The sequence below is a fragment of the Nerophis lumbriciformis genome, linkage group LG35, assembly GCF_033978685.3.
Source record: "Nerophis lumbriciformis linkage group LG35, RoL_Nlum_v2.1, whole genome shotgun sequence".
NCBI classification, from domain to species: domain Eukaryota; kingdom Metazoa; phylum Chordata; class Actinopteri; order Syngnathiformes; family Syngnathidae; genus Nerophis; species Nerophis lumbriciformis.
In genome coordinates this window covers 11354914-11381749 of record NC_084582.2, presented here as the reverse complement: position 1 = coordinate 11381749, position 26836 = coordinate 11354914, and the positions used below count along the sequence as shown (strand labels likewise).

At 40.6% G+C, this 26836-nt stretch overlaps 1 protein-coding gene across 1 annotated transcript; it reads left to right on the top strand.

Annotated features, from left to right (window-relative positions):
• The first annotated feature begins 67 nt into the window (after positions 1–67).
• Positions 68–26762, top strand: faf2 (Fas associated factor family member 2). The gene is made up of 11 exons (XM_061927877.2): positions 68–225; positions 7682–7750; positions 9398–9532; positions 9680–9756; positions 9838–9976; positions 12537–12622; positions 12766–12857; positions 14153–14330; positions 17060–17231; positions 17301–17444; positions 26367–26762. Exons 1-11 carry the CDS (start codon positions 163–165, stop codon positions 26547–26549), a joined length of 1338 nt encoding a protein of 445 aa, XP_061783861.1. The 5' UTR covers positions 68–162; the 3' UTR covers positions 26550–26762.
• Positions 26763–26836: the final 74 nt, after the last annotated feature.

Below are 26836 nucleotides of genomic sequence, written 5' to 3'. Positions count from 1 at the left end.
ACTGCTGTACTGTGCAATCTACTAATAAAAGTTTTCCATCAGTTGGGTGGCACCTCCAAGACGCTAGGGGGCAGCAGTGTGCGAAGCCTGTGTTTTCACCTCCAGTGTCGCCAACACACGTTTTGACGTTGCTGCGCCTTGCTAGGCGATTGGCGAGCTAAGATGGCGGCGCCAGAGGAGCCAGAATTATCTCAGGCGCAGACCGAAAAACTCCTCCAATTTCAGGTAAAGCGGTTACACACACGACCGACGCGAGTGAGTTTCGTGTAACACACGATGACGTGTCATCGTTTGTCGCGAACCGGCCGAACTGACAGTATTGGGAGGCTTTTTGCACAGTCAACTTCGATAAGGGTCCCCGTCAACTTCAGAGCTAACGTTAGGACGCTAGCTAGCATTAGCCTGGAAGATCTAACAAGTTAGCGAGCGTTGAATCGATTGGAATAAAATACAGTCCGTTTTATTGTTAATCGGAATCGCATATATATTAACGTCGCTGTTACTAAAACATTCACATGTACGCTTTAGGGCTCCATTTGCCAAATGATGAGTGGCTGTCACTATCATTACAGACTCCCTTACCTCCTTTCAAGCTTAGCACAACCACCGAGCTGTCATTAAAGTTTTGACAAATGCATTGGAAGTCATTGTTGGCTAAGTTGTGTGATAATAATATAATATATTATAACGCCCTGCATTAATCCACGGTCTTAAATGTACCATACTGCAGTTTCCTTGATGGACAGTTGGACGCTAGTAGCTGGTCATAGGAGAGCTAAGCGCCTAGCCTGTGTGTTCCTGCTAGATGGAGGTTTGTTGTCCATCCATCCATCCATCTTCTTCCGCTTATCCGAGGTCGGGTCGCGGGCGCAGCAGCCTAAGCAGGGAAGCCCAGACTTCCCTCTCCCCAGCCACTTCGTCCAGCTCTTCCTGTGGGACCCCGAGGCGTTCCCAGGCCAGCCGGGAGACATAGTCTTCCCAACGTGTCCTGGGTCTTCCCCGCGGCCTCCTACCGGTCGGACGTGCCCTAAACACCTCCCTAGGGAGGCATTCGGGTGGCATCCTGACCAGATTCCCGAACCACCTCATCTGGCTCTTCTCGATGTGGAGGAGCAGCGGCTTTACTTTGAGCTCCTCCCGGATGGCAGAGCTTCTCACCCTATCTCTAAGGGAGAGCCCCGCCACCCGGCGGAGGAAACTCATTTCGGCCGCTTGTACCCGTGATCTTGTCCTTTCGGTCATAACCCAAAGCTCATTACCATAGGTGAGGATGGGAACGTAGATCGACCGGTAAATTGAGAGCTTTGCCTTCCGGCTCAGCTCCTTCTTCACCACAACGGATCGATACAGCGTCCGCATTACTGAAGACGCCGCACCGATCCGCCTGTCGATCTCACGATCCACTCTTCCCTCACTCGTGAACAAGACTCCGAGGTTTGTTTTGTCGATGCTAATCATAACTCTGGAGTTTGTTGAAAGATACATGTTTATCCTACAGCTTGTTTTTGATTCCTTCTACCTTTTAGTAGTAATAATTCCATACAGCAGTCCACTACTTGCTGTACATATCCTACCAAGTCAGACCTACACTGTTCCAATGTCAATTTCTCTGATGATGCAATTGTTGATGACTGAAGTGTGGATACCAACCAAACTTGACCCCACCCCCTCCATATCCCACACCCCGGATTGTAAATAATGTAAATAATTCAATGTATATACTCTGATGATTATCTTGTGTGATGACTGTATTATGATGATAGTATATATCTGTATATGTGGACCCCGAATTAAACAAGTTGAAAAACTTATTCGGGTGTTACCATTTAGTGGTCGATTGTACGGAATAGTTTCAATCAATCAATCAAAAGCACTCAGTGCTGAACTCTGTAGAATTTGCGCCTGGCTCGCTGACAACAAGCTATCCATACACTTAGGTAAAACGGAATCCATCCTATTTGGGTCCCAAATCAACCTTAAGAAAGTCAGTGACTTCGCTATTAAAGTGGGCGACATTGTTATCACCAGGAAAGATGAGGTCACCATTTTTCGTTTCGTTTCCGTTCTAGAGGCTAATCTTTCCTGTGATAAAATAGCAACCAAGGTAATCAAAAGTCAACCAACGAACAAGATTTCTCTACAGAATCTCCTCTTTTATGGTCAATAAAAGCACCATGAAGATTCTAGCGCAGTGGTTCTTAACCTTGTTTGAGGTACCGAACCCCACCAGTTTCATAAGCGCATTCACCGAACCCTTCTTTAGTGAAAAATAAAATGTTTTTTTTTTCAAATTCAAGACAAAGTTATATGTTTTTGGTAACACTTTAGTATGGAGAACATATTCTAAGTAACAAAGACTTAATTTAGAGTTATTTGGACACTAGGGGAACATATTGTAAGTAAGAAAAACTTAATTTAGAGTTATTTGGTTAGGGTTAGGGTTATAATAAGGCCATGCCGAATAAGACATTAATAAGTACTTAATAATGACTAGTTAAGAGCCAATATGTTACTAATTTGCATGTTAATAAGCAACTAATTAATGGTGAATATGTTCCCCATACTAAAGTGTTACCATGTTTTATTACTGGTGCATAAAATAAACCGTGCATGAACATCACCTTGTTCAAACAACAAAACCAACACAGTGCATAAACTCAAAACAAATTACACACCTGCAAATCAGTGTGACTTCTGCTGTTGCCGTATCCGTAATACGCCGATAGGGAGAAGTTTTTATTTACACGATGAGTCGGGTGTGTCTTGACCTCCGCCGAACCACTGAGCGCGACTCACCGAACCCCTGAGGCCGACTCACCGAACCCCTAGGGTTCGATCGAACCCAGGTTAAGAACCACTGTGCTAGATGGAGGTTTGTTGTGTCAATGCTAATCATAACTGTGGGGTTTGTTGGAAGATACATGTTTACCCTACAGCTTGTTTTTGATTCCTTCTACCTTTTAGTAGTAATAATTCCATACAGCAGTCCAGCACTCAGTGCTGAACTCTGTAGGATTTGCGCCTGGCTCGCTGACAATAAGCTATCCATACATCAGTGGTTCTTAACCTGGGTTCGATCGAACCCTAGGGGTTCGGTGAGTCGGGCTCAGGGGTTCGGCGGAGGTCAAAACACACCCGACTTGTGTGAATAAAAACTTCTCCCTATCGGCGTATTACGGATACAACAACAGCAGAAGTCAGACTCATTTGCAGGTGTGTAATTTGTTGTGAGTTTATGCACTTTGTTGGTTTTGTTCTTTGAACAAAGTGATGTTCGTGCACGGTTAATTTTGTGCACCAGTAATAAAACATGGTAACACTTTAGTATGGGGAACATATTCACCATTAATTAGTTGCTAATTAACATGCAAATTAGTAACATATTAGATCTTAATTAATCATTATTAAGTACTTAGTAATGCCTTATTCGGCATGGCCTTATTATAACCCTAACCCTCTAACCCTGGCCCTAACCCTCTAGCCCTAACCCTCTAGCCCTAACCCTAACCAAATAACTCTAAATTAAGTCTTTGTTACTTAGAATATGTTCCCCTAGTGTCCAAAAACTCTAAATTAAGTCTTTGTTACTTAGAATATGTTCCCCTAGTGTCCAAAAAACTCTAAATTAAGTCTTTGTTACTTAGAATATGTTCCCCTAGTGTCCAAAAACTCTAAATTAAGTCTTTGTTACTTAGAATATGTTCCCCTAGTGTCCAAAAAACTCTAAATTAAGTATTTGTTACTTAGAATATGTTCCCCATACTAAAGTGTTACCAAAAACATATAACTTTGTCTGAATTTGAAAAAAAACATCATTTTATTTTTCACTAAGAAGGGTTCGGTGAATGCGCATATGAAACTGGTGGGGTTCGGTACCTCCAAGAAGGTTAAGAACCACTGACTTAGGTAAAACGGAATCCATCCTATTTGGGTCCCAAATCAACCTTAAGAAAGTCAGTGACTTCACTATTAAAGTGGGTGACATTGTTATCACCAGGAAAGATGAGGTCACTTACCTAGGTTACATTCAAGAGGCTAATCTTTCCTGTGATAAAATGGCAACCAAGGTAATCAAAAAGGTCAACCAACGAACAAGATTTCTCTACAGAATCTCCTCCTTTATGGTCAATAAAAGCACCATGAAGATTCTAGTGCAGTGGTTCTTAACCTTGTTTGAGGTACCGAACCCCACCAGTTTCATAAGCGCATTCACCGAACCCTTCTTTAGTGAAAAATAAAATGGTTTTTTTTCAAATTCAAGACAAAGTTATTTGTTTTTGGTAACACTTTAGTATGGGGAACATATTCTAAGTAACAAAGACTTAATTTAGAGTTATTTGGACACTAGGGGAACATATTCTAAGTACGAAAGACTTAATTTAGAGTTATTTGGTTAGGGTTAGGGTTATAATAAGGCCATGCCGAATAAGGCATTAATAAGTACTTAATAATGACTAGTTAAGAGCCAATATGTTACTAATTTGCATGTTAATAAGCAACTAATTAATGGTGAATATGTTCCCCATACTAAAGTGTTACCATGTTTTATTACTGGTGCATAAAATAAACCGTGCATGAACATCACTTTGTTCAAACAACAAAACCAACACAGTGCATGAACTCAAAACAAATTACACACCTGCAAATCAGTGTGACTTCTGCTGTTGCCGTATCCGTAATACGCCGATAGGGAGAAGTTTTTATTTACACGATGAGTCGGGTGTGTCTTGACCTCCGCCGAACCCCTGAGCCCGACTCACCGAACCCCTAGGGTTTGATCAAACCCAGGTTAAGAACCACTGTGCTGGATGGAGGTTTGTTGTGTCAATGCTAATCATAACTGTGGGGTTTGTTGGAAGATACATGTTTAGCTAACAAAGACTTAATTTAGAGTTATTTGGACACTAGGGGAACATATTGTAAGTACCGGTAACAAAGACTTAATTTAGAGTTATTTGGACACTAGGGGAACATATTCTAAGTAACAAAGACTTAATTTAGAGTTATTTGGTTAGGGTTAGAGGGTTAGGGCCAGGGTTAGGGTTATAATAAGGCCATGCCAAATAAGGCATTAATAAGTACTTAATAATGACTAGTTAAGAGCCAATATGTTACTAATTTGCATGTTAATAAGCAACTAATTAATGGTGAATATGTTCCCCATACTAAAGTGTTACCATGTTTTATTTTCTGGTGCACAAAATAAACCGTGCATGAACAGCACCTTGTTCAAACAACAAAACCAACACAGTGCATAAACTCACAACAAATTACACACCTGCAAATCAGTGTGACTTCTGCTGTTGCCGTATCCGTAATACACCGATAGGGAGAAGTTTTTATTTACATGATGAGTCGGGTGTGTCTTGACCTCCGCCGAACCTCTGAGCCTGACTCACCGAACCCAGCTTAAGAACCACTGTGCTAGATGGAGGTTTGTTGTGTCAATGCTAATAATAACTGTGGAGTTTGTTGGAAGATAAATGTTTACCCTACAGCTTGTTTTTGATTCCCTCTACCTTAGTAGTAATAATTCCCTACAGCAGTCCAGCACTGAGTGACTCTGTAGAATTTGCGCCTGGCTCGCTGACAATAAGCTATCCATACACTTAGGTAAAACGGAATCCATCCTATTTGGGTCCCAAATCAACCTTAAGAAAGTCAGTGACTTAACTATTAAAGTGGGTGACATTGTTATCACCAGGAAAGATAAGGTCACCTGCCTAGGTTCCATTCTAGAGGCTTTTTAAAAAAGGTAGCAAATTTGAACCTGGTAACTACCGACCTGTTTCTATTCTCATTTCCATTTCGAAAGTTATGGAAAAAATAGTTTATGAACAGGTCGATACATACCTTGCTACTAATAATCTCATGTACAAATTCCAATCCGGCTTCAGAACTAACCACTCCACTGACACATGCCTTCTCTATCTGACCGACCACATCAAACATGAGGTGGACGCGGGCAAATACTGAGGCATGGTCATGCTGGACCTTCAGAGGGCCTTTGACACCGTAAACCACGCTATACTGTTGGATAAGCTCAGAGCAGTCGGATTTGATAAAACCTCATCGAGCTGGATGCAATCTTACTTGGAGGGGAGGAAACAGGTGGTAGAGGTGAACGGCATCGTGTCCCCCCCACGCCCCCTCTAAGTAAGCTGTGGAGTCCCCCAAGGCAGTATATTAGGACCTTTACTGTTCCTAATATACGTAAATGACATGTCATCAACATGCGACTGTGAATTGTTCCTGTTTGCGGATGATTCGGCCTTGCTGGTATCCGGCAAGGACAAGTCACAGGTGGAAAAAATCCTCATTGCTAAACTCCTTAGTATTTGCACCTGGCTCGCTGACAATAAACTATCCATACACTTTGGTAAAACGGAATCAATCCTATTTGGGTCCCAAATCAACCTTAAGAAAGTCAATGACTTCACTATTAAAGTGGGTGACATTGTTATCACCAGGAAAGATGAGGTCACCTACCTAGGTTCCATTCTAGAGGCTAATCTTTCTTGTGATAAAATGGCAACCAAGGTAATCAAAAAGGTCAACCGACGAACAAGATTTATCTACAGATTTTTCTCTTTGGTCAACGAAAGCACCATGAAGATTCTAGCGGGAACTCTCATTCAACCCTTTTTGCACCTCCTGGTACCCCAGCACCTCCAAAACCCTCAAATCTAGACTCCAAACATCCCAGGACAAGCTAGTTAGGTTACGTCTCGACCTCCACCCCAGATCACACCTCACTCCTACACACTTCTCCAAAGTGGGCTGGCTCAGGATGGAGGACAGAGTAAAACACCTTGCACTGAGCCTAGTCTATAAAATTCACGACACCTCCCTGATACCGAAGTACATGTCAAACTACTTTCATAACGTAAATGACCGCCAAAACCACAACACCAGGGGGAGCTCCACAAACCACGTTAAACCCAGATTCCGATCTAACAAAGGTCTTAACTCATTCTCCTTCTATGCCACATCAATATGGAATGCACTCCCAACAGGCGTAAAAGAAAGTGCATCTATATCCTCCTTCAAAACCACACTAAAAGAACACCTCCAGGCAACTACAACCGTAGTCTAACCCCCTCCCCCAACTACATCCCACCTCCCCGGATTGTAAATAATCAAATGTATATACTTGTTCTTTTGCTTTCTGAACTCACTATGTTCACTGCTCGCTGTACATATCCTACCAAGTCAGACCTACACTGTTTCAATGTCCATTTCTCAGATGATATAATTGTTGATGACTGAAGTGCTGATATCAACCAAGCCTAACCCCCGCCCCAAACCCCTCCACATCCCACCCCCCGGATTGTCCCATCCATCCATCCATTTTCTACCGCTTATTCCCTTTGGGGTTGCGGGGGCCGCTGGAGCCTATCTCAGCTACAATCGGATTGTAAATAATGTAAATAATACAATGTATATACTCTGATGATTAACTTGTGGGATGACTGTATTATGCTGATAGTATATATTTGTACTATGAATTGATTAACGTGGACCCCGACTTAAACAAGTTGAAAAACGTATTCGGGTGTTACCATTTAGTGGTCAATTGTACGGAATATGTACTGTACTGTGCAATCTACTAATAAAAGTTTCAATCAATCAAAAAACTAGCTTGAACTAATCAATTATTTTCCTTTTATGTTTTTGACAGGACCTCACTGGTTTGGAATCTATGGACCAATGTCGTCGCACATTAGAACAACATAACTGGAACATTGAGGTAATTTGTCAAAACACCACACAGTCCTACTTGATCCCATAGTAAAGTCATGTAAACGGTTCTGCCCTTACAAAGCGATTCTTGTTCAGTTGTGTTGGTCATTGTTGTGATTTTTATTTGCAGTGGTGTGGAAATCCACTGCATTGTGTTGTTTTTATGGTACGAATGATGCAGCAGGGTCCTACACCACTAAGAACTGCAATCATTGGAATACTCCATTCAATTATTATCATTAAAAACAAGGCAGATGTTTTGTATTAATATGGGAAATTCAATTATGGTAAATGGGTTATACTTGTATAGCGCTTTTCTACCTTGAAGGTACTCAAAGCGCTTTGACACTATTTCCACATTCACCCATTCACACACACATTCACACACTGATGGAGGGAGCTGCCATGCAAGGCGCTAACCACAACCCATCAGTGGCAAGGGTGAAGTGTCTTGCTCAAGGACACAACGGACGTGACTAGGTTGGTAGAAGTTGGGGATCGAACCTGGAACCCTCAGGTTGCTGGCACGGCCACTTTCCCAAAAGCGCCACGCCTTCCCCATTAAATGACATTATTTAATTGTTAATTTTTTTGCATACCACTGGATAGAGCCTGCGTACCACTAGTGGTACACGTACCACAGTTTGAGAATCACTGCTTTATAGCATCATTTTAGCATCATAACATCATTTTTATACAAGTCATTTGTTAGAACTATTGGAAGGGTGCTTATTAATAGTTGTATGTGTATTAATGGTGTTAACTTAGTCTCAATGTATGCTGCTCTTTTCAGTTTTTGCAACATGTTGCTTCTTTTTGTCACTTAATGGTGCGTTTCATTTTTATTTGGAAGTCAATTTCAACGGGAGCGCCCCTCGAGGTCAGACTCCCGACTCAGAAAGTCGCAGCGTTCTCACCAGCCCTGAGTTGTTTTTTGAGATGCCTGCTCTAGATGTAAGCAATGATATACGCTTCTATAATATCCATTATTACCACTTCTGATTGGTATTTGTCACACTAAATCAGCCATATATGATGTATTGTTGAACACTTTTATATGGTAACGTTACTGTTGTGTAAACTAAATGTATTTCATGTTCTATACGTTCTACATTGTGTATGTGTTTCCTCTTCATCCACTGTGTTTGAATGTTGCAGAAAGTGCATATTTTCCCATAAGTTGTTTATATTCAAAAAAAGCTTTTGTGGATGTGGCCATCTTGATTTCCGATTTCGTAACTGGAACGCTCACAATTAGGCTGTGATGTCATTCCCAGCTCCGACTTTCAACTTCCGAATGGAACGCACCATTACAATTGTCTTAAGACCATGCTGCCTGTGAGTGCTTTTAGATGGGTAGGGGCCCACAGCAGCACCCAGTGCTCGTTCAGACGAGTGAGACATGCTTTCATTTCTCCAAAAGTTTCCATTAGATTTGCAGCTAATCGCTTTTTCAAAAGACACTATCTTGAGGGGTCGTATTACTCGCTGAAAATAGCGACAAAGTTGCTATTTTGACAACATTGATTTCTCTTGCTTTGTCTGGCAGACCAGGGTCATTATAGAGTGTTCATGAGTGGGGGTGAACAGATAGCTCCACGTTTATTTGTGACAATTATATGGAAAACACTGCTTTTCATTGTCTTGCTTTCAGGCTGCGGTACAAGACAGACTTAATGAGCAGGAAGGAGTACCCAGTGTGTTCAACCCTCCACCATCCAGACCTTTACAGGTCAATACAGCAGACCACAGAGTATATAGTTATATTGTCTCCAGGCCGCAACCCAGGGTAGGTCTGCTACAGAGAATACACAATATGTACTAATGTTCTATCAAGATTTGTAGTTTGGATATATTAAACGCATTGTACTTTTAATGGTATTTTTAGCATATGGTTTGTATTTCTGTAATTGATTTGATTGGTTGTGTATTTCAGGGGTTGCTGGGATGGAGTTATTACTTGATAATGTTACCTTTCAGATTTACATATTACACACTCCTGGACATATTCAGGTAAGAAGAAGAATATAAGATGCAGATATTGATGTACACTTGGACCTTTTAAAACAAATCATCAATATTGTTTTCTTCCAGGTTTGCCCTGCGGTTTGTCAGACCAGACCCTCGCGGCCGTGTTACAGACCCTGTAGGAGATGTTGTGTCCTTCATTCATAGTTTTGAGGAGAAGTATGGCCGCGCACATCCTGTTTTTTACCAGGGAACGTACAGCCAGGTGAGTTATGAGATCATCATTAGGACAATTTCCATAAGTGAGATTTGGCAGAATTGTCACTAACAACTTAAAAGGGGAACTTCACTTTTTAAAATAAATGTCTTATGTAAGACAAGAAGACGTGTTTTTTTTAAATGCATTCTAACTTGTGAATAAACAATAGCAAAAGTCAGCTAACAATGAAGCTAATAGGATTCGCTTTATTCTGCCGTCAAAGCGCTCTTAAAAACATCCAATAACCTCCATCGTTTTATATATACGCTGTAGGTATATATGTAATGTAGTACCAGACACATTAAAAAAAAACATGTAATATTTGCAAATTTTGATCCTTTTAAGCATACGGCAGCGCAATAATTTCACAGATTCATTTAAACCATGTCTCACCTGGATAGCAGAAAGAGAAGGATGTAATACGACATGTTGGTAAACTTTGACAGCCAATTTAGACCCGGAAATGTTGAGAACGACACGAAAAGACGCTTTACTTCTCAAGGATTAGGAGTCATTTTTCATCTAAAACGGAAATTTAACAAGATTCTATCAGTCGGGATCCTAATGACTGCAGACATTACACAGTAAGTGATTTTTGTATTTTGGTTGTTGGCTCATTAAGTCTGCAGGCAGTAATAATCAGTGATGTATTGGGAGGGGGTGGGGTGGGGGGCAAACGTGATGCGTTTTTTAAATTAATGTGCAGCGTATGCTTAAAATGATCAAAATATGTAAATATCGAATGTTATTATTAATGTGCCTGTTACTACACTACATATATACTTACAGCATGTATATAGATGTTAATAGAGTGTTTGGATGTTTTTTAAGGCCTTTTATAAATGATAAATGATAAATGGGTTGTACTTGTATAGCGCTTTTCTACCTTCAAGGTACTCAAAGCGCTTTGACACTACTTCCACATTTACCCATTCACACACACATTCACACACTGATGGAGGGAGCTGCCATGCAAGGCGCTAACCAGCACCCATCAGGAGCAAGGGTGAAGTGTCTTGCTCAGGACACAACGGACATGACGAGGTTGGTACTAGGTGGGGATTGAACCAGGGACCCTCGGGTCGCGCACGGCCACTCTGCCACTGCGCCACGCCGATATAGAGCAACTCCCTTAGGCTCCATTGCAAGCAGAGTTTTCATCGCATTTATTTATTATTTAGAATGCATGAAAAAAAGAAAAACATGTGTTCTTGTCATGCATAAGAATTGTGAATGATAGGCAAAATTAAAAAAAAAAAGTGCAGTTCCCCCTTAAGAAGGATTCAATACTATTGATGCTGATATTGGCTGACTAATAGCCGATATGCTAGTATTCCAGCACTTCATTTCCCACACATGCAGCAGCTCTTCCCTCAAACTAATGTCAGGTCACATGTGGTGTCATGAATGAATGAATACATTATTCTTCTTTTACTGCGATGCCACAGAATGCATATAACAAAAACACTGTTTGTGAAAATACAAGCAAAACGTCTGATTAAAAATATTTAGATATCAATATGCCTTTTAGTGGGTGTGTTGATTCTCCCAGTCAGGACCAATACAGTCACATATACGTTCTGAGTGCCTGCAAGTCTGCATTCAGGGCAGGATTACTGGTCAGCTGCAGCAGAATACAAAAGTGAAAGTAAAGACTGTCACTAAAGGTGCTGCTCCTTTTAAAAGTTGTGTTTCAACTTATATGCTAATGTTAGTCATATTTCTTTATTTTGTTTTTCTGGGCTGCACTTCCAACTGTGTAAGGGGAAGAGGTACAGCGCTGATTGAACATTTATTACGTTGTGACGAGCCTCACATACACAGGCAAACGTACACAAACACACACACAGGATCACGGTCAATAAAGATGGATTGTTTTGTGCTCACGATCATATAATCGGCCAAACCTACTCTGAGTGATTCTTCCATTTCAAATTGCAAATATACAGTCCAAAGGTGGAACTTGGAAATCATTCTACAGCATAGACATACTAAGTTAGCAAGCTTGACGAGGTCATCACTAATGCGCCGACATCCAAGCACTACCTCAGAAAAAAAATATTATCCCATAGCCTATTTCTATGCCAATATCAATCATTTATAAAACGTACAAATAATTAACAATAGTTATTTTCGGTTATTTCGACAACCGCTTATGTCGATGTGAGTCACCCAGTCCGAAGGATGTCGACCTACAGGTTTTATCACTGTAAGCCTCTACTTTCATATATTTAAAAAATATATATTCAAAGCTACAGGATCCCCTAGTGGTGTAATGGCACAAACACACTTCTGACTTTCAATACAGAGGGCATGGGATCGCTTCCTGGCCAGGGTTGTGTCAGGAAGGGCACCCGGCGTAAAAACTAAACCAAACAATAATGCAATTAACTTGCTGTGGCGATCGCGGACAGGGAAAACCCAAAATTGGATAACAACATATTTAAAGCTACAAGAACTCAAATCTATACATTGATAAACATTTAGAAATGAGCATATTGATACTTATTTTTCTAACCAGAAAAAACATATCTGAAATGTCACACTATATTTGACATGTTTACAGGCACTAAACGATGCCAAAGGGGAGCTCCGTTACCTTTTAGTGTATCTTCATGGAGACGATCATCAAGACACTGATGAGTTTTGCCGGTTTGTGGATTTTTTTAAATCTTTTTTTTTTGTTCTAATGTTGACAATTGTGTGATAGCCATGTGCTTGTGAACCTTCTGCTTTCTTGTACGAACCATTTGTAATGTGATTTTCTTCCCTTTGTGCTGTACATCTCTCTGTAGCTCCACATTATGTACAGAAGAAGTGATAACCTTCCTCAACGCCCGAATGCTGTTCTGGGCATGCTCAACGAACAAACCTGAGGGCTACAGAGGTAAGCAGATTGCGTCGTCTTTGACGCCACATTCAGAAACAGACTCCTGTCGCTGTAATATATGTCATTACACAATCATTCAGGAAGACACGATCGGTCCCACGCACGCACGAAGACTACATCACTTCCGTCAACTTGTTTTACGGCAGTTATGATCGTGTCCGCGGTCACATTCATCATGGTTTTCATTTTTTTACATCTGTATTTGAATAACAGAGTTAAATAAAAGATTACACACAAAACAAAACAAATGTTACTTAAGAATTCAGTATTTGTTTTAAAAACCTACAGATCCGTACAGAAACTTAAATGATGTGCTCAGCACCCTTAAATGGCAAGAAATCAATCTTTTTTGTTTTACTACCTAATTTATAATTTTACTCACAATACTGATCATTTAAAAGTATACTTTTTGTTAGGCCGCAGGTATAGATTTGTTACAGTAAGTGCCTTGTTAAAAAAAATCTGCACATTTAAACAAATTATTAAGTAGCGATGACAGATTAAGCATTAAAAACACTTCCCTTCTTTTCTCAACCGCCATCGCTTGCCCGTGACGAGAAGCTAATAATCCAAACAGAGTTATGGTTGCTCACAGAGGCGCAAAGCCCCAACGTACAGACTACCGTAACATCAACCGTGCACCGAGGGATCCCATATCCATCCACCTTTCAAAGACGCGCATAAATAACGGATGTAATACCGTTTTATTTAGCAACGACACAAGCGGCAGAAAATGGATGGATTAATAGATGTCCTGTATATATACTGTGTTCCTTGTGGTATGTGTCCTTTGCGCATAATCTTTGTAAGAAAAAAATATGTTAATACTATAATTTATAATAACAGATTTGTTTCAAATGTATGTATACATTTTTTGGCCTTTTTAAAAAAAAAAAAAAATAAAAATAAAATTTGCATCATAGCAAATACTATGACGTCCTATTGACCCAGCCACACTCCCACCGCCACATTTATCTTGGCAATCAAAAGTAAACCCTGAACAGTTATTTTCAGTCCAATGCAAAAACTTATAGTCAAACGGTTCATGTGTGAAAAGTGCAGTCTACAATAGTGCCTAAAAAGCAAAGGCTGTTATACACAATACTTTGTGCACAAAAAGGCTTTTTGTCAGATGTAAAAATAAAGAATATTTCCTACATTTCTGACACTTAACTCCAGTACAAGGACTGATTTAAATTGTGTGACTCACAGTACCATAACATAATAGATGAGTAGGTTTGACTGTGGAAGCCGTGTTGATAGATAAAGAGGATTTTTTCTTTCACGTTTAGTGTCCCAAGCTCTGCGGGAGAACACTTACCCATTCCTGGCCATGATCATGTTGAAGGACCGCAAGATGACAGTGGTGGGTAGGCTTGAGGGTCTCATTCAGCCCGAGGACTTCATCAATCAGCTCAACTTCATCATGGAAGCCAACCAAACATATCTGATGTCTGAAAGAATGGAACGGTATTGGAAACTCTTCTAATTAGATTTGAATTGGATCAAATAAGGATCTTAACATATAACTGTATAAAATAAGAATGTGCTGATTGATCAGCCACTGTTTTTTGTGAAAAAGTCATTAATGCCTTTCAATGTCAAACACACAAAATGCAGATTTCCTCTGGCTGACACTGTATTTATTTTAGTACCCGGCTGACAAGCAGCTAGCAGCTAATTATGTGTCTCCATACACAGTGGGGAGCTGCTCACATAAACTAATAACAATAATCACCTCTATTATGGTAAATAAACTGCATTTCTTAGTTTCTTAAGTATCTTTATTAAGTACATTTATTACTGGAGGATGAGGTTAAACATGTTACACACTGAGCACAAGCTAGGAGCAGACATGCTAAGATAGCTACTTGGCTAGCTTTAAACAACACCAAGGGCCAATTGTTCAAAACATTTCATCTGGATCAAAATGATCCAGATTTGTAAATCCCATTTTTTGCTACCCAAAATCAGGTAATCCGTCTTACTTTTTTGATGGTTTTTCAAAGCAACATTGGATTGGATCAACCTGGTCCAAATGCACAGTTTTTAAGATGACGAAATTCGGATTACCAGTGCGCTAAATGGATTAGCTACGTAAAGAACAACAGACGAGCCAACATGGGGTCACAAAGTGTTTTTTTATTTTGTGATTAAACACGAAAATAATGAACTTCCACTTCCTATCATAATTTGATTTATGACCATGCATATGAAGCACAACAAATGCAAAAAATATATACATTAGCAAATACATTGTAGATATTTTAACAGTTTCAAATGATTGTTTCTTTGAAAATAATTCATAATGATGACAGAAACATTTAATATACTTTGGTTTATTATTGAAATCTGTTCAGGGGGATTGTTTCGCGTTTTTTTTAATTTGTCATTGTTAATTTTGACTTTACTATACTAAAAATCTTATTTGGTAGCCTATGTCTGCTTTATTTACTTTATTACGTTTTTTAACGGTTAAACAGCTCAAGTGCAAAATATACATTTAAAACTATATACATACAAGTGTATTATTTGACCAATTTTTACTACATGTTCTCCCTGAAATCCTACCCCATGTTGGGATCAGGGTAATCCTGTTTTTTGGACAACACAAACTGAAAGTTTAATCCAGATTAAAACTAGGATTGGATTCTGTTATCCTATCCAATTTCAGAATCCTTGTTTTCTCTTTTGAAACAATTTCAAGATTTGATCCAACCCGATCAGATTACCCTTGAACAACTGGCCCCAAGAAATGTTAAATCTACCGATTTCATTCATAAATGATTGATATCAAAATCAGCAGCATATGAGCAGAATATCCCTGGTATAAACCTACAATGTATATACAGTACAGTTGTGAAAGTGTTGGTTTTTCTGCATAACTGTATGTTCAAAGAGATCAAAACAAGGACCCATGACTAGGGGTGTAACGGTACGTGTATTTGTATTGAACCGTTTCGGTACGGGGGGTTCGGTTCGGAGGTGTACCGAACGATTTTCCACACGAACATATTAAGTAGCCGCCTCCGCTTCCTTCTGCCTCTGTTTCTGTCAGTACTCTACACAGCACCCCGCATTGTCCCACCCACACAACCGTCTGATTGGTTACAAACAGAGCGGTAACAGCCAATCAGCAGTGCGTATTCAGAGCGTATGTAGTCAGTGCTTAGCGTTTAGCAGGTAAGCATCAGGCAGCGGACTCCCCCCAAATTATAATAAACACCTCCCAGTCAACTACTAGTAACATCACTATGAGCCCGTTGACCTAGAAATATAAAAGGCAGCTCAGCTTGCTCGCAGTCCAGGTTTGAAGTGAAGGCTAATTCGCTTTTAGCTTAACGTTAGCTCATTTTGCGGTGCGTGTGTGTGTGTTACGGACAGCAAAGCCCTGTCTGTCTGCTATTTCACTATACCTTTTTCTTTGTTGATTGAGCTGTGTTGAATCAGCAAAAAAGGACATTATGTTAAATGAACAGTTTCTGTCTCTGATAGTTGATCTAATAATGTAACTGCATCATTAAGCCTACATGAACTCCATGGTGTTCAGGGATGAATAGTCTCTCCTATTGCTATTGTACCATTTTTTTCAGCTATAGTTACATTAATCATTAGTAATGCAGCAGCCTAGTTTTGAATGGCAGGGTCCCTGCTATCACATGTTGATAAAAATATAACATTTACATAACAAATCAACTACAGGCTTCCCAAATGCTGTAATAAATTCAGCATGATGAGTTGACTTGAAACTGTTTAATGTTGCACTTTTTATATGTAGAAGAAAAGTTTTGTCATTTTATTTAATCTGAGCAACAACTTGAGGCAGTTTAATGTTGATTAACGTGGGCAGAATTATTATAGTATTCCCAATGTTAAAAGGATTAAGCCATTATTTACAAATTTGGTAAATAAATAACCAAAAAATTTATATTTTGTTGTTTTCTTACTGTACCGAAAATGAACCGAACCGTGACCTCTAAACCGAGGTACGTACCGAACCGAAATTTGTGTGTACCGTTACACCCCTACCCATGACTAATGCATCTTAGGTCAAAGGTTGAAATCATTAAGTGTTTTTTATTAACATTTCTACTAATGTCGCCAATGAGCAACTTCAGCTGATGTTGCAAAGCAGGACAATTGGGGTGAAGAAAACATACAGAGTGATGATGAAGATGAGAATACTGTTTTTGTTTCAGGGAAGAGAGGAGTCAGACACAAGTGCTAAGACAGCAGCAGGACGAGGCGTACTTGGCCTCCCTGCGTGCCGACCAGGAGAAGGACCGAAAGAAAAGAGAGGAGGAGGAGCAAAGGAGGCAAGAAGAGGAGAAGGTCCTACAGAGTGTCCTTGCTGAGGAGAGGCGACGACGAGTGAGTCCCAACTCCTCTTAAATTAAGGAGTCAGTCATGTATTGACAATCGTTTCTTTTGCGACTTGAGACTCTTGAAGAGGAGAAGGAGAGGAAGTCAGAATGTCTCCCACCCGAGCCGCTTGCTGATGACCCTGAAAGCGTCAAAATAGTCTTCAAGCTGCCCAATGACACACGAGTAGAAAGACGATTCCTCTTTGGCCAATCTCTTACGGTGAGAATCACACTTATTTTTCTTTGATGTTGATATCATCACAGCACATGGGGCGACGGTGGGTTGTTTTTTTGTCATAAAGTCATAAAGTGCATATCCAAGTGAAAATATGTGAATAGAACAGTAAGGAAGCTGACTTGGCTCAATTGCATAGTCCTGAATCCAGTTTGGCCTTTTAAGAATAGCACAAAAGTGTGCATTGTTAAAAAGTTAAAGTTAAAGTACCAATGATTGTCACACACACTAGGTGTGGCGAAATTATTCTCTGCATTTGACCCATCACCCTTAATCACCCCCTGGGAGGTGAGGGGAGCAGTGGGCAGCAGCGGTGGCCGCGCCCGGGAATCATTTTTGGTGATTTAACCCCCAATTCCAACCCTTGATACTGAGTGCCAAGCAGGGAGGTAATGGGTCCCATTTTTATAGTCTTTGGTATGACTCGGCCGGGGTTTGAACCGACAACCTACCGATCTCAGGGCGGACACTCTAACCACTAGGCCACTGAGTAGGTTTACAGTATAGCCTAACCATCTGAGACTAAAGGTCTCAGATGGATTTGTAGAAAACAAACCCAACTGTCTGTCCTCCTAGTCAAAAAAGAAAAGGTCTGGACCCTTAAAACACAACGCATCTTATAAACTTTAAAATTTTAGTTTTTTAAATTTATTTTACAGGCAAAGAAATCTGTTGATGCAGAATTAAACTTTTATCTTTTTTTGTGGATGTATTCAAGGTTATCTTAGTGCAAGGGTTGCACACTCTCTCTTGTGTGCAGATAGACGCCTCTCTCACTGAACACACGACTGCCTTCATCCAGTCACTAGTCAGGACCATACTTGCCAACCCTCCCGATTTTCCCGGGAGACTCCCGAAGTTCAGTGCCCCTCCCGAAAATCTCCCGGGGCAACCATTATCCCGAATTTCTCCCGATTTCCACCCGGACAACAATATTGGGGGTGTGCCTTAAAAGCACTGCCTTTAGCGTCCCCTACAACCTGTCGTCCCGTCCGCCTTTTTCTCCATTCAAACAGCTTGCCGGCCCAGTCACATAATATATGCGGCTTTCACACACACACAAGTGAATGCAAAGCATACTTGGTCAACAGCCATACATGTCACACTGAGGGTGACCGTATAAACAACTTTAACACTGTTACAAATATGCGCCACACTGTGAACCCACATCAAACAAGAATGACAAACACATTTCGGGAGAACATCCGCACCATAACACAACATAAACACAACAGAACAAATACCCAGAACCCCTTGCAGCACTAACTCTTCCGGGACGCTACAATATACACCCCCGCTACCACCAAACCCCCCCCCCCCCCCCCAACCCTGCCCATCTAAACCCCCCTCCCGAATTCGGAGGTCTCAAGGTTGGCAAGTATGGTCAGGACACCTTCATGGCCTCCCAGGCACTCACATTTGAATCCAGTAGTACCACAAGTTACGAGTTTAATTGATTCTGTGACAGAGCTCTTAACTCAAAACACTTGCATCTCAAATGGACGCAAATCTCAATTGCAACATGCATTTTAAAAAGAAAAACAAACATTGTATAAAAACAAAACAATAAAATTTACTACAAACTAGGGCTGGATGGTATATCATTATTACGAGTTATACCGGTATATTTTAGAAAGAGTTACCGTATTTTTCGGACTATAAGTCGCTCCGGAGTATAAGTCGCACCGGCCGAAAATGCATAATAAAGAAGGAAAAAAACATATACCGTATTTTCCGCACTATAAGCCGCCCCGGGTTATTAGCCGCACCTTCAATGAATGGCATATTTCAAAACTTTGTTCACCTATAAGCCGCCCCGGGTTATAAGCCGCACCTACGCTGCGCTAAAGGGAATGTCAAAAAAACAGTCAGATAGGTCAGTCAAACTTTAATAATATATTACAAACCAGCGTTTTAACAGCTCTGTTCACCCCCAAAATGTAATGTGCAATCACAAAAATAGTAACACTCAAAATAATGCAGAGCAATAGCAACATCAATAACTCAACGTTGCTCGAACATTAATGTCACACAACACACAAAATAAACATTTAAAGCTCACTTTCTGAAGTTATTCCTGATCCATAAATCCCTCGAATTCTTCTTCGGTGTCTGAATTAAAAAGTTGGGCGAATACGGCATCCAAAATGGCCGGCTCCGTCTCGTCGAAGTCATCAGAGTCAGTGTCGCTGTTGTTGTCCAGCAGTTCCATGAATCCTGCCTTCCGGAAAGCTCGGACCACAGTTGAGACCGATATATCCGCTCAGGCATTTACAATCCACTGGCAGATGTTGGCGTATGTCGTCCGGCGCTGTCTCCCTGTCTTAGTGGCGCAGGTCATCTTGTTGCTTCCTCCACCTACGCACCATTGATTCATTTATGTTCAATTCTCTTGCTGCTGCTCTATTTCCGTGTTCTACTGCGTGACTTATTGCTTTGAGTTTGAATTCTGCGTTGTACGCGTGTCTCTTAATAGGAGCCATTTTGTGGTCTTTACTGATGTAAACACACAAATGAAATGAAACGTAATATCCGCGCGCTTCTTCTTCTACGGGGGCGGGTGGTTGCTTACAGTAGAAGAAGAAGCGCTTCCTCTTCTATGGGGGCGGGTGCTTACCTTGGCGGTTGCTTACCGTAGAAGAAGAAGCGCTTCCTCTTCTACGGGGAAAAAAGATGGCGGCTGTTTACCGTAGTTGCGAGACCTAAACTTTATTAAAATGAATATTAATATTAATCCATATATAAGGCGCACCGGGTTATAAGCCGCACTGTCAGCTTTTGAGAAAATGTGTGGTTTTTAGGTGCGGCTTATAGTGCGGAAAATACGGTAAGTCGCACTGGAGTATAAGTCGCATTTTTGGGGGAAATTTATTTGATAAAACCCAACACCAAGAATAGACATTTGAAAGGCAATTTAAAATAAATAAAGAATAGTGAACAACAGGCTGAATAAGTGTACGTTATATGAGGCATAAATAACCAACTGAGAACGTGCCTGGTATGTTAACGTAACATATTATGGTAAGAGTCATTCAAATAACTATAACATATAGAACATGCTATACGTTTACCAAACAATCTGTCACTCCTAATCGCTAAATCCCATGAAATCTTATACGTCTAGTCTCTTACGTGAATGAGCTAAATAATATTATTTGATATTTTACGGTAATGTGTTAATAATTTCACACATAAGTCGCTCCTGAGTATAAGTCGCACCCCCGGCCAAACTATGAAAAAAACTGCGACTTATAGTCCGAAAAATACAGCATTCATCTGAGACAATACTGCAACACCGATACATGTAATCCTTAATGTGTTGATGTGGAAGTCTCGACTTACTGTCTGTGTGTGAAGGAGGCGGGACACAGCACCTAGGGCAGAGTGAGGCGGGGTAGGAGTCGTGCTCACTTGACAAACCCCCGGAGTTTGCTCTCAATTGTAAAAGAATCCTCAGCAGCATTGCCAGAGATCGGCTGTTTGACTCGAGCCCCGGCAATACACGTTCATGACCGCAGCATGGCCACTTGCAATTTACGTGATTCTATCAAATCAACAACACGAAAGGAAAGGAAGCACTTGAAAACAATGAAGACATTTCTGCCAAAATTCAAACTTTGTGTAAATATATACAGTATGTTCCCAGTTGCAATGGTATGAAAAAAACGATTTAAAATGCCTGAAATAATTAATTGGTTCTATGTGCTTCCCAGTCACAACTACTGTGCTGAGGAAGCACTGCCACAACAAATGTACACACAACCTGAAAGGGTGTTTAGCTGCAGTGGCAATATTGTCAGCTGCCACACAGCATCCTGCAGTTGGCAGCTTGGTGTTCTAGGCCTACATTTTTTAAAGGAACGAAGCTGACCTTTGAGCTAAAAAAAAAAAACACTATTCTTAAAAGTAAATTAGTTTCAAGTTGCTGATGTTTAAAATGTCCTCTTAAACCAGAGACTTTAATCATTTGTTCTTTTGTGAATAGCTGAGGATTTGAGCATAGTTAAAGGTTACTTATAAAGAAGATTGAAGATTATACTTTACTTTTCTTATATTATTTTCAAGGCTTTCTAAACAGTGTACCGTATTTTCCGCATCATAAGGCGCCCTGGGTTAAAAGCCGCGCCTTCAATGAACGGCATATTTCAAAACTTTGTCCACCAATAAGCCGCCCCGTGTTGTAAGCCGCATCTAACTGCGCTAAAGGAATGTCAAAAAAACAGTCAGATAGGTCAGTCAAACTTTAATAATATATTAAAAACCAGCGTTCTAACAACTCTGTTCACTCCCAAAATGTACGCAAATGTGCAATCACAAACATACGTATATCAACATGGACAGAGCTGCGTGAAAAAAGCCACCCGGACTCTTCGCGTAAACTTAAACTTACCTTAACCACTCGCTCATCTTTTCTTCATCCATCCCTTCGAGTTAGCTTTTATGATGACGCCGGCTGGAAAGGTCTCTTTTGGCAAGGTCTTCCTTTTGAATATCACCATGGGTGGAAGTTAGCATGGCAAGCTAGAACCACAGTGAAGGATGACTTCTCATTCCCTGTGGTGCGAATATTCACCGTACGTGCTCCCGTTCCACAGTGCGGTTCACAGGAATATCAGTTGCTGTGAAATACGGTAGTAATCCGTGTGCGGATGGAGAGATTGCGTCTTTTCATGAACCGGGTCCTTGTCGCTTAGTAGGAGCCATTTTGTGGTCTTTACAGATGTAAACAGGAAATGAAACGTACGGTGATATCCGCGCGTTTTTTCTTCTTCTTCCGGGGGCGGGTGGTTGCTTACAGTAGAAGAAGAAGCGCTTCCTGTTCTATGGGGGCGGGTGCTTACCTTGGCGGTTGCTTGCATAGAAGAAGAAGCGCTTCCTGTTCTACCGGGAAAAAAGATGGCGGCTGTTTACCTAAGTTGCGAGATCGAAACTTTATGAAAATGAATCTTAATATTTATCCATATATAAAGCGCACCGGGTTAAAAGCCGCACTGTCAGCTTTTGAGTAAATTTGTGGTTTTTAGGTGCGGCTAATGGTGCGGAAAATACGGTATGTGCATGAAAGTTGAACATTTCCAGAAAATTACTCATGTTAAGTATTTGTTTCAATAAAACAACTTTACACATATATTTGGGTTTGACTTTGTCTAAATTTACTTTCCGGAAAAAATATTGCGATATGTATGGCATATTGATATTCAGACAAAATGAATCGGGATATGAGTTTTGTTCCATCGCCCAGCCCTTCTACAAACAACTACAGTACTTTCATGAAGTAATGTAATAATAATGTACAGAATTTACCTTGGAGAGTGAAATTCCTGCTGCTTCTCAGTGAAATATACCATCAGCAGCTTTTCCATATTTTCATGTACCGTATTTTTCGGACTAGTTTTTTCATAGTTTGGCCGGGGGTGCGACTTATACTCAAGAGCGACTTTTGTGTGAAATTATTAACACATTACCGTAAAATATCAAATATTATTTCGCTCATTCACGTAAGAGACTAGACGTATAAGATTTCATGGGATTTAGCGATTAGGAGTGACAGATTGTTTGGTAAACGTATAGCATGTTCTATATGTTAGTTATTTGAATGACTCTTACCATAATATGTTACGTTAACATACCAGGCACGTTCTCAGTTGGTTATTTATGCGTCATATAACGTACACTTATTCAGCCTGTTGTTCACTATTCTTTATTTATTTTAAATTGCCTTTCAAATGTCTATTCTTGGTGTTGGGTTTTATCAAATAAATGTCCCCAAAAAATGCGACTTATATATGTTTTTTCCCTTCTTTATTATGCATTTTCGGCCAGTGCGACTTATACTCCGGAGCGACTTATACTTCGAAAAATACGGTATAAATGTCCGCCGTTAGATATAGCATCTTTGACTTGTGTTAGACTCATTCTGCTTGAGTATAGTGCAGACTAGCGTTGTTACACTCCAGCTGCTTCAAGTCGTTAGTCATGTTTATAATTTTTTTGTGATTAAATGAATATCATCCTTTTCCTTAACACTGTCCTTCACACTCACTTTCTTCCCATGGATGGAAAGCTAAATCTTGTCGATCATTAGCTATAAGCTAATGCTAGCAAGAAAGACCAAGATGTTTCGGGCGGCTCATACGGGGTTCCCGGTCGTTAGTTGCTGCAGCAACTAATGTTAGCAAGACTAAAACGTAACAATACAGTGTTTCCCACAGGACAGGCATCTATTTGTGGTGGTGTGGTCGGGGGCGGCAGCGGCGATGACCAAGAAGAACGCGGAGTTGGAATATAATTACAACACTTTATGTACATATTTATATACAGATTTGAACAATTAGTTATTCACTGAAGTATATTTATTAATTGTGGTTCTTACAAAAAATATATCTTATAAAATATAAAAGCTAAAATGTCTCTTAAAGCTCTGCCCCTTTAATTAGTGCATACATCGTCTGTGTGAAGGAGTGAACATCCAACATTAGAATTTATTACTAACGAGCAGAAGCGCTCTATGTACAGTGCAGTCTAACCTTAAGCGGCAGCAGCTCAACACATGCAGGGTTCAACGTTAAGGTTTTTTTCTACTTGCCCGACTTCTCAAATCTATTTGCCCCAATATTTTTACTTGTCCTGCCTAGGTTTTTTTCTGGCTGTGTAGTGCTCATGGCTTATATCTTACTAAAATCCTTCCCGTTGACTATTTACAACACTACACAGTATTTATTATTATTATTATTTATTATTATTATCTATGATTACATTTAAATGGCATTGCATACATGTAAAATTAAATGCTATTTCACATTATTTGACCAGTAGCAGTTACACCCATCTGAACAGGTCAGCCACCTGTTTAAAGCCCGATCACAGTTGAAATCTTGAAATGAAGGGCCTTTAATGGCCAAAACATTAACCTGGACAACATTTTAACAGCTGGTTGGCTCAGATTTTATTCTTTTCATTGCATTCACATGCTGCAGTGGACAGTGGACAATTTAGCTTCAGTATTAATGCAGTATCTGAAGCACCGTCTCCACGTGTGTTTATTGACAACAGGGTTATAACCTGGACACGTTAGCTCGTCAGTATGGTAACAGGTGATTGTTACTGCTTGCGTCTGCCCCGGCCTCCGAGTCAAACAGTCAAACAATCGCGGATTAACGTTAAATATAAGACGAGCCGGCTCGCGAGCGATGCAGCTATAACCTATCTCACCTGGTAGAGCACCCGCTGCGGCGACCCAGTTCGATCCCACCTGACAGTCGCTTTGCTCCGCGTCAATCCCCCCTCTCACCCTCTCTCACCCCTCCCCCGTCTCTCTCCAGCTGTCCTTTCAAAATAAATGCATTCAAATCCCGAAAATAAAAATTAAGAAAATCCGAGTCGGTGCTGCACACTGCACAGGTTCGGACCACTTTTGAACTTGTTTGCCAAGACGTCTTACCCTCGTATTTTGATCCGGTCGGTCTGTTCTTCTTTTACTTCGTCGTCTTCTTCTTCTTCTTCTTCTGGCCCACCAGGTGAATTAAGTGCTATTGGCGGAGTTACAATGCATAGTAGGCTACCGCCACCTACTGCACCGGAATTGTAACTACAAGCTACATTCACAGACAGAGTCCCATTGCTTTTATGAGCGGTCGAGCGAGTCAAAAGCCAAAAATCTATTTGTGGCGGACGTAATTCTTTTGTGGCGGGCCGCCACAAATAAATGAATGTGTGGGAAACAGTGCAATAACGCAGCTCTTATCTCCAAACACTGCTGAGGTACCACAGTACTCTTTAAAAAGGCACATTACATCACTCCTGTGTTCGGTAAGCAGAGGTGGGTAGAGTAGCCAGAAATTGTACTCAAGTAAGAGTACTGTTATTTTAGAGATGTATTACTCAAGTAAAAGTAAGGAGTAGTCACCCAAATATTTACTTGAGTAAAAGTAAATAGTATGTTGTGAAAAAACTACCGGTACTCAAGTACTGAGTAACTGATGAGTAACCTGTTTGTTTAATGACGGCAACAAAAAGTGCACAAAAACATAAAAATAGCAATGAGCAAATTCAGAGCCAGGAATATCTCTTAAGCAACTAAAACAATAATATATATTAAATAAAAATACATTAACATAAAAAAAATTAAGGCAAATTGAGCCACAATAACTTAACAGCACCATAGGCTCAGTAGGCAGAGATTACAAAGGAAAATAACAAGTTATCCTTTACGCAAACCATAAACTGATAGGTGTGGGCTGCACCTGGGAACACACTGTGCACTTCTGATTGGTGTTTCTATGCATGCGTGTGAGTGTGTCTCTGTCTGTCTGTCTATGAGGCTGCAGTGCGTTAATAAATGTCCCCACACGATGTACATTTGACAGTGATTCATAGCAGGGAAGCTAACATCAGCCTACGGTGACAGCCAAAATATCTACTAACGTTACTTACCGCGATGTGCTTCCTCAAATTTGACGTTGAGTTCATGTAAGCTTAAGCTTGTTAATCATGTGACCGCCTGGCTCTGTTTGATTGGTGAAACGGAGTCAAACGTCACCAGTGACTGCATTTGATTGGTGAAACGCAAGCATGCATAGATCTTACTTTGAAGGTCTGTCTGACAAACCAAAACAAAGCATGCATTAACAGATCGATAAAAATCAGTAGCGAGCTGAATGTAGATAAATGGAGCGGAGTAAAAGTAGCGTAAAGTAAAAGTATGTTGCATTAAAACTACTTTTAGAAGTACAATTTATCCCAAAAGTTACTCAAGTAGATGTAACGGAGTAAATGTAGAGCGTTACTACCCACCTCTGTCCGTAAGTGTCCTCTAAAGAAGCTGAAAAGTTGCAAGTAGTGTGAAGTCTTTAAGCTGTGGTAAAACTTTTATTTGCTCTCTCACACACTTGCGCTTGTCTTTACCAGGTAATATACGACTTCCTGTTCTCGTTGAAAGAAAGCCCAGAGAAGTTTCAGATAGTCACCAACTTCCCTCGTCGAGTCTTGCCCTGCCTTCCAACTGAGGATCAGCCCAACCCTCCCACGCTGAAAGAGGCCGGACTCAGCCGCTCCGAGGTCCTTTTTGTTCAGGATCTTACGGAAGATTAAAAAGACCTCACGCCGCTTCTGTGGGAACACAATTTTCCAACGCTCCACACGACCCTCCCCTCTTTTTTTGTTGAATGGCCACTATGGGGTCCCGGAGGAAGAGATGGAATATGTAAGCCTCACCTACACCAGTCATCGTTCACCCCTTCACAGGGTTCCCAATAGCCTGGAAAGTCTTGAATTTTATCAAAATAAATATTATCTTCAAGTTTTTTCCCTGGGACTCTTTTTATCCATGAAGGCCAATGTTTTGTCTGCTGCCATCCTGTCTTTTCCTTCAAGTAGCT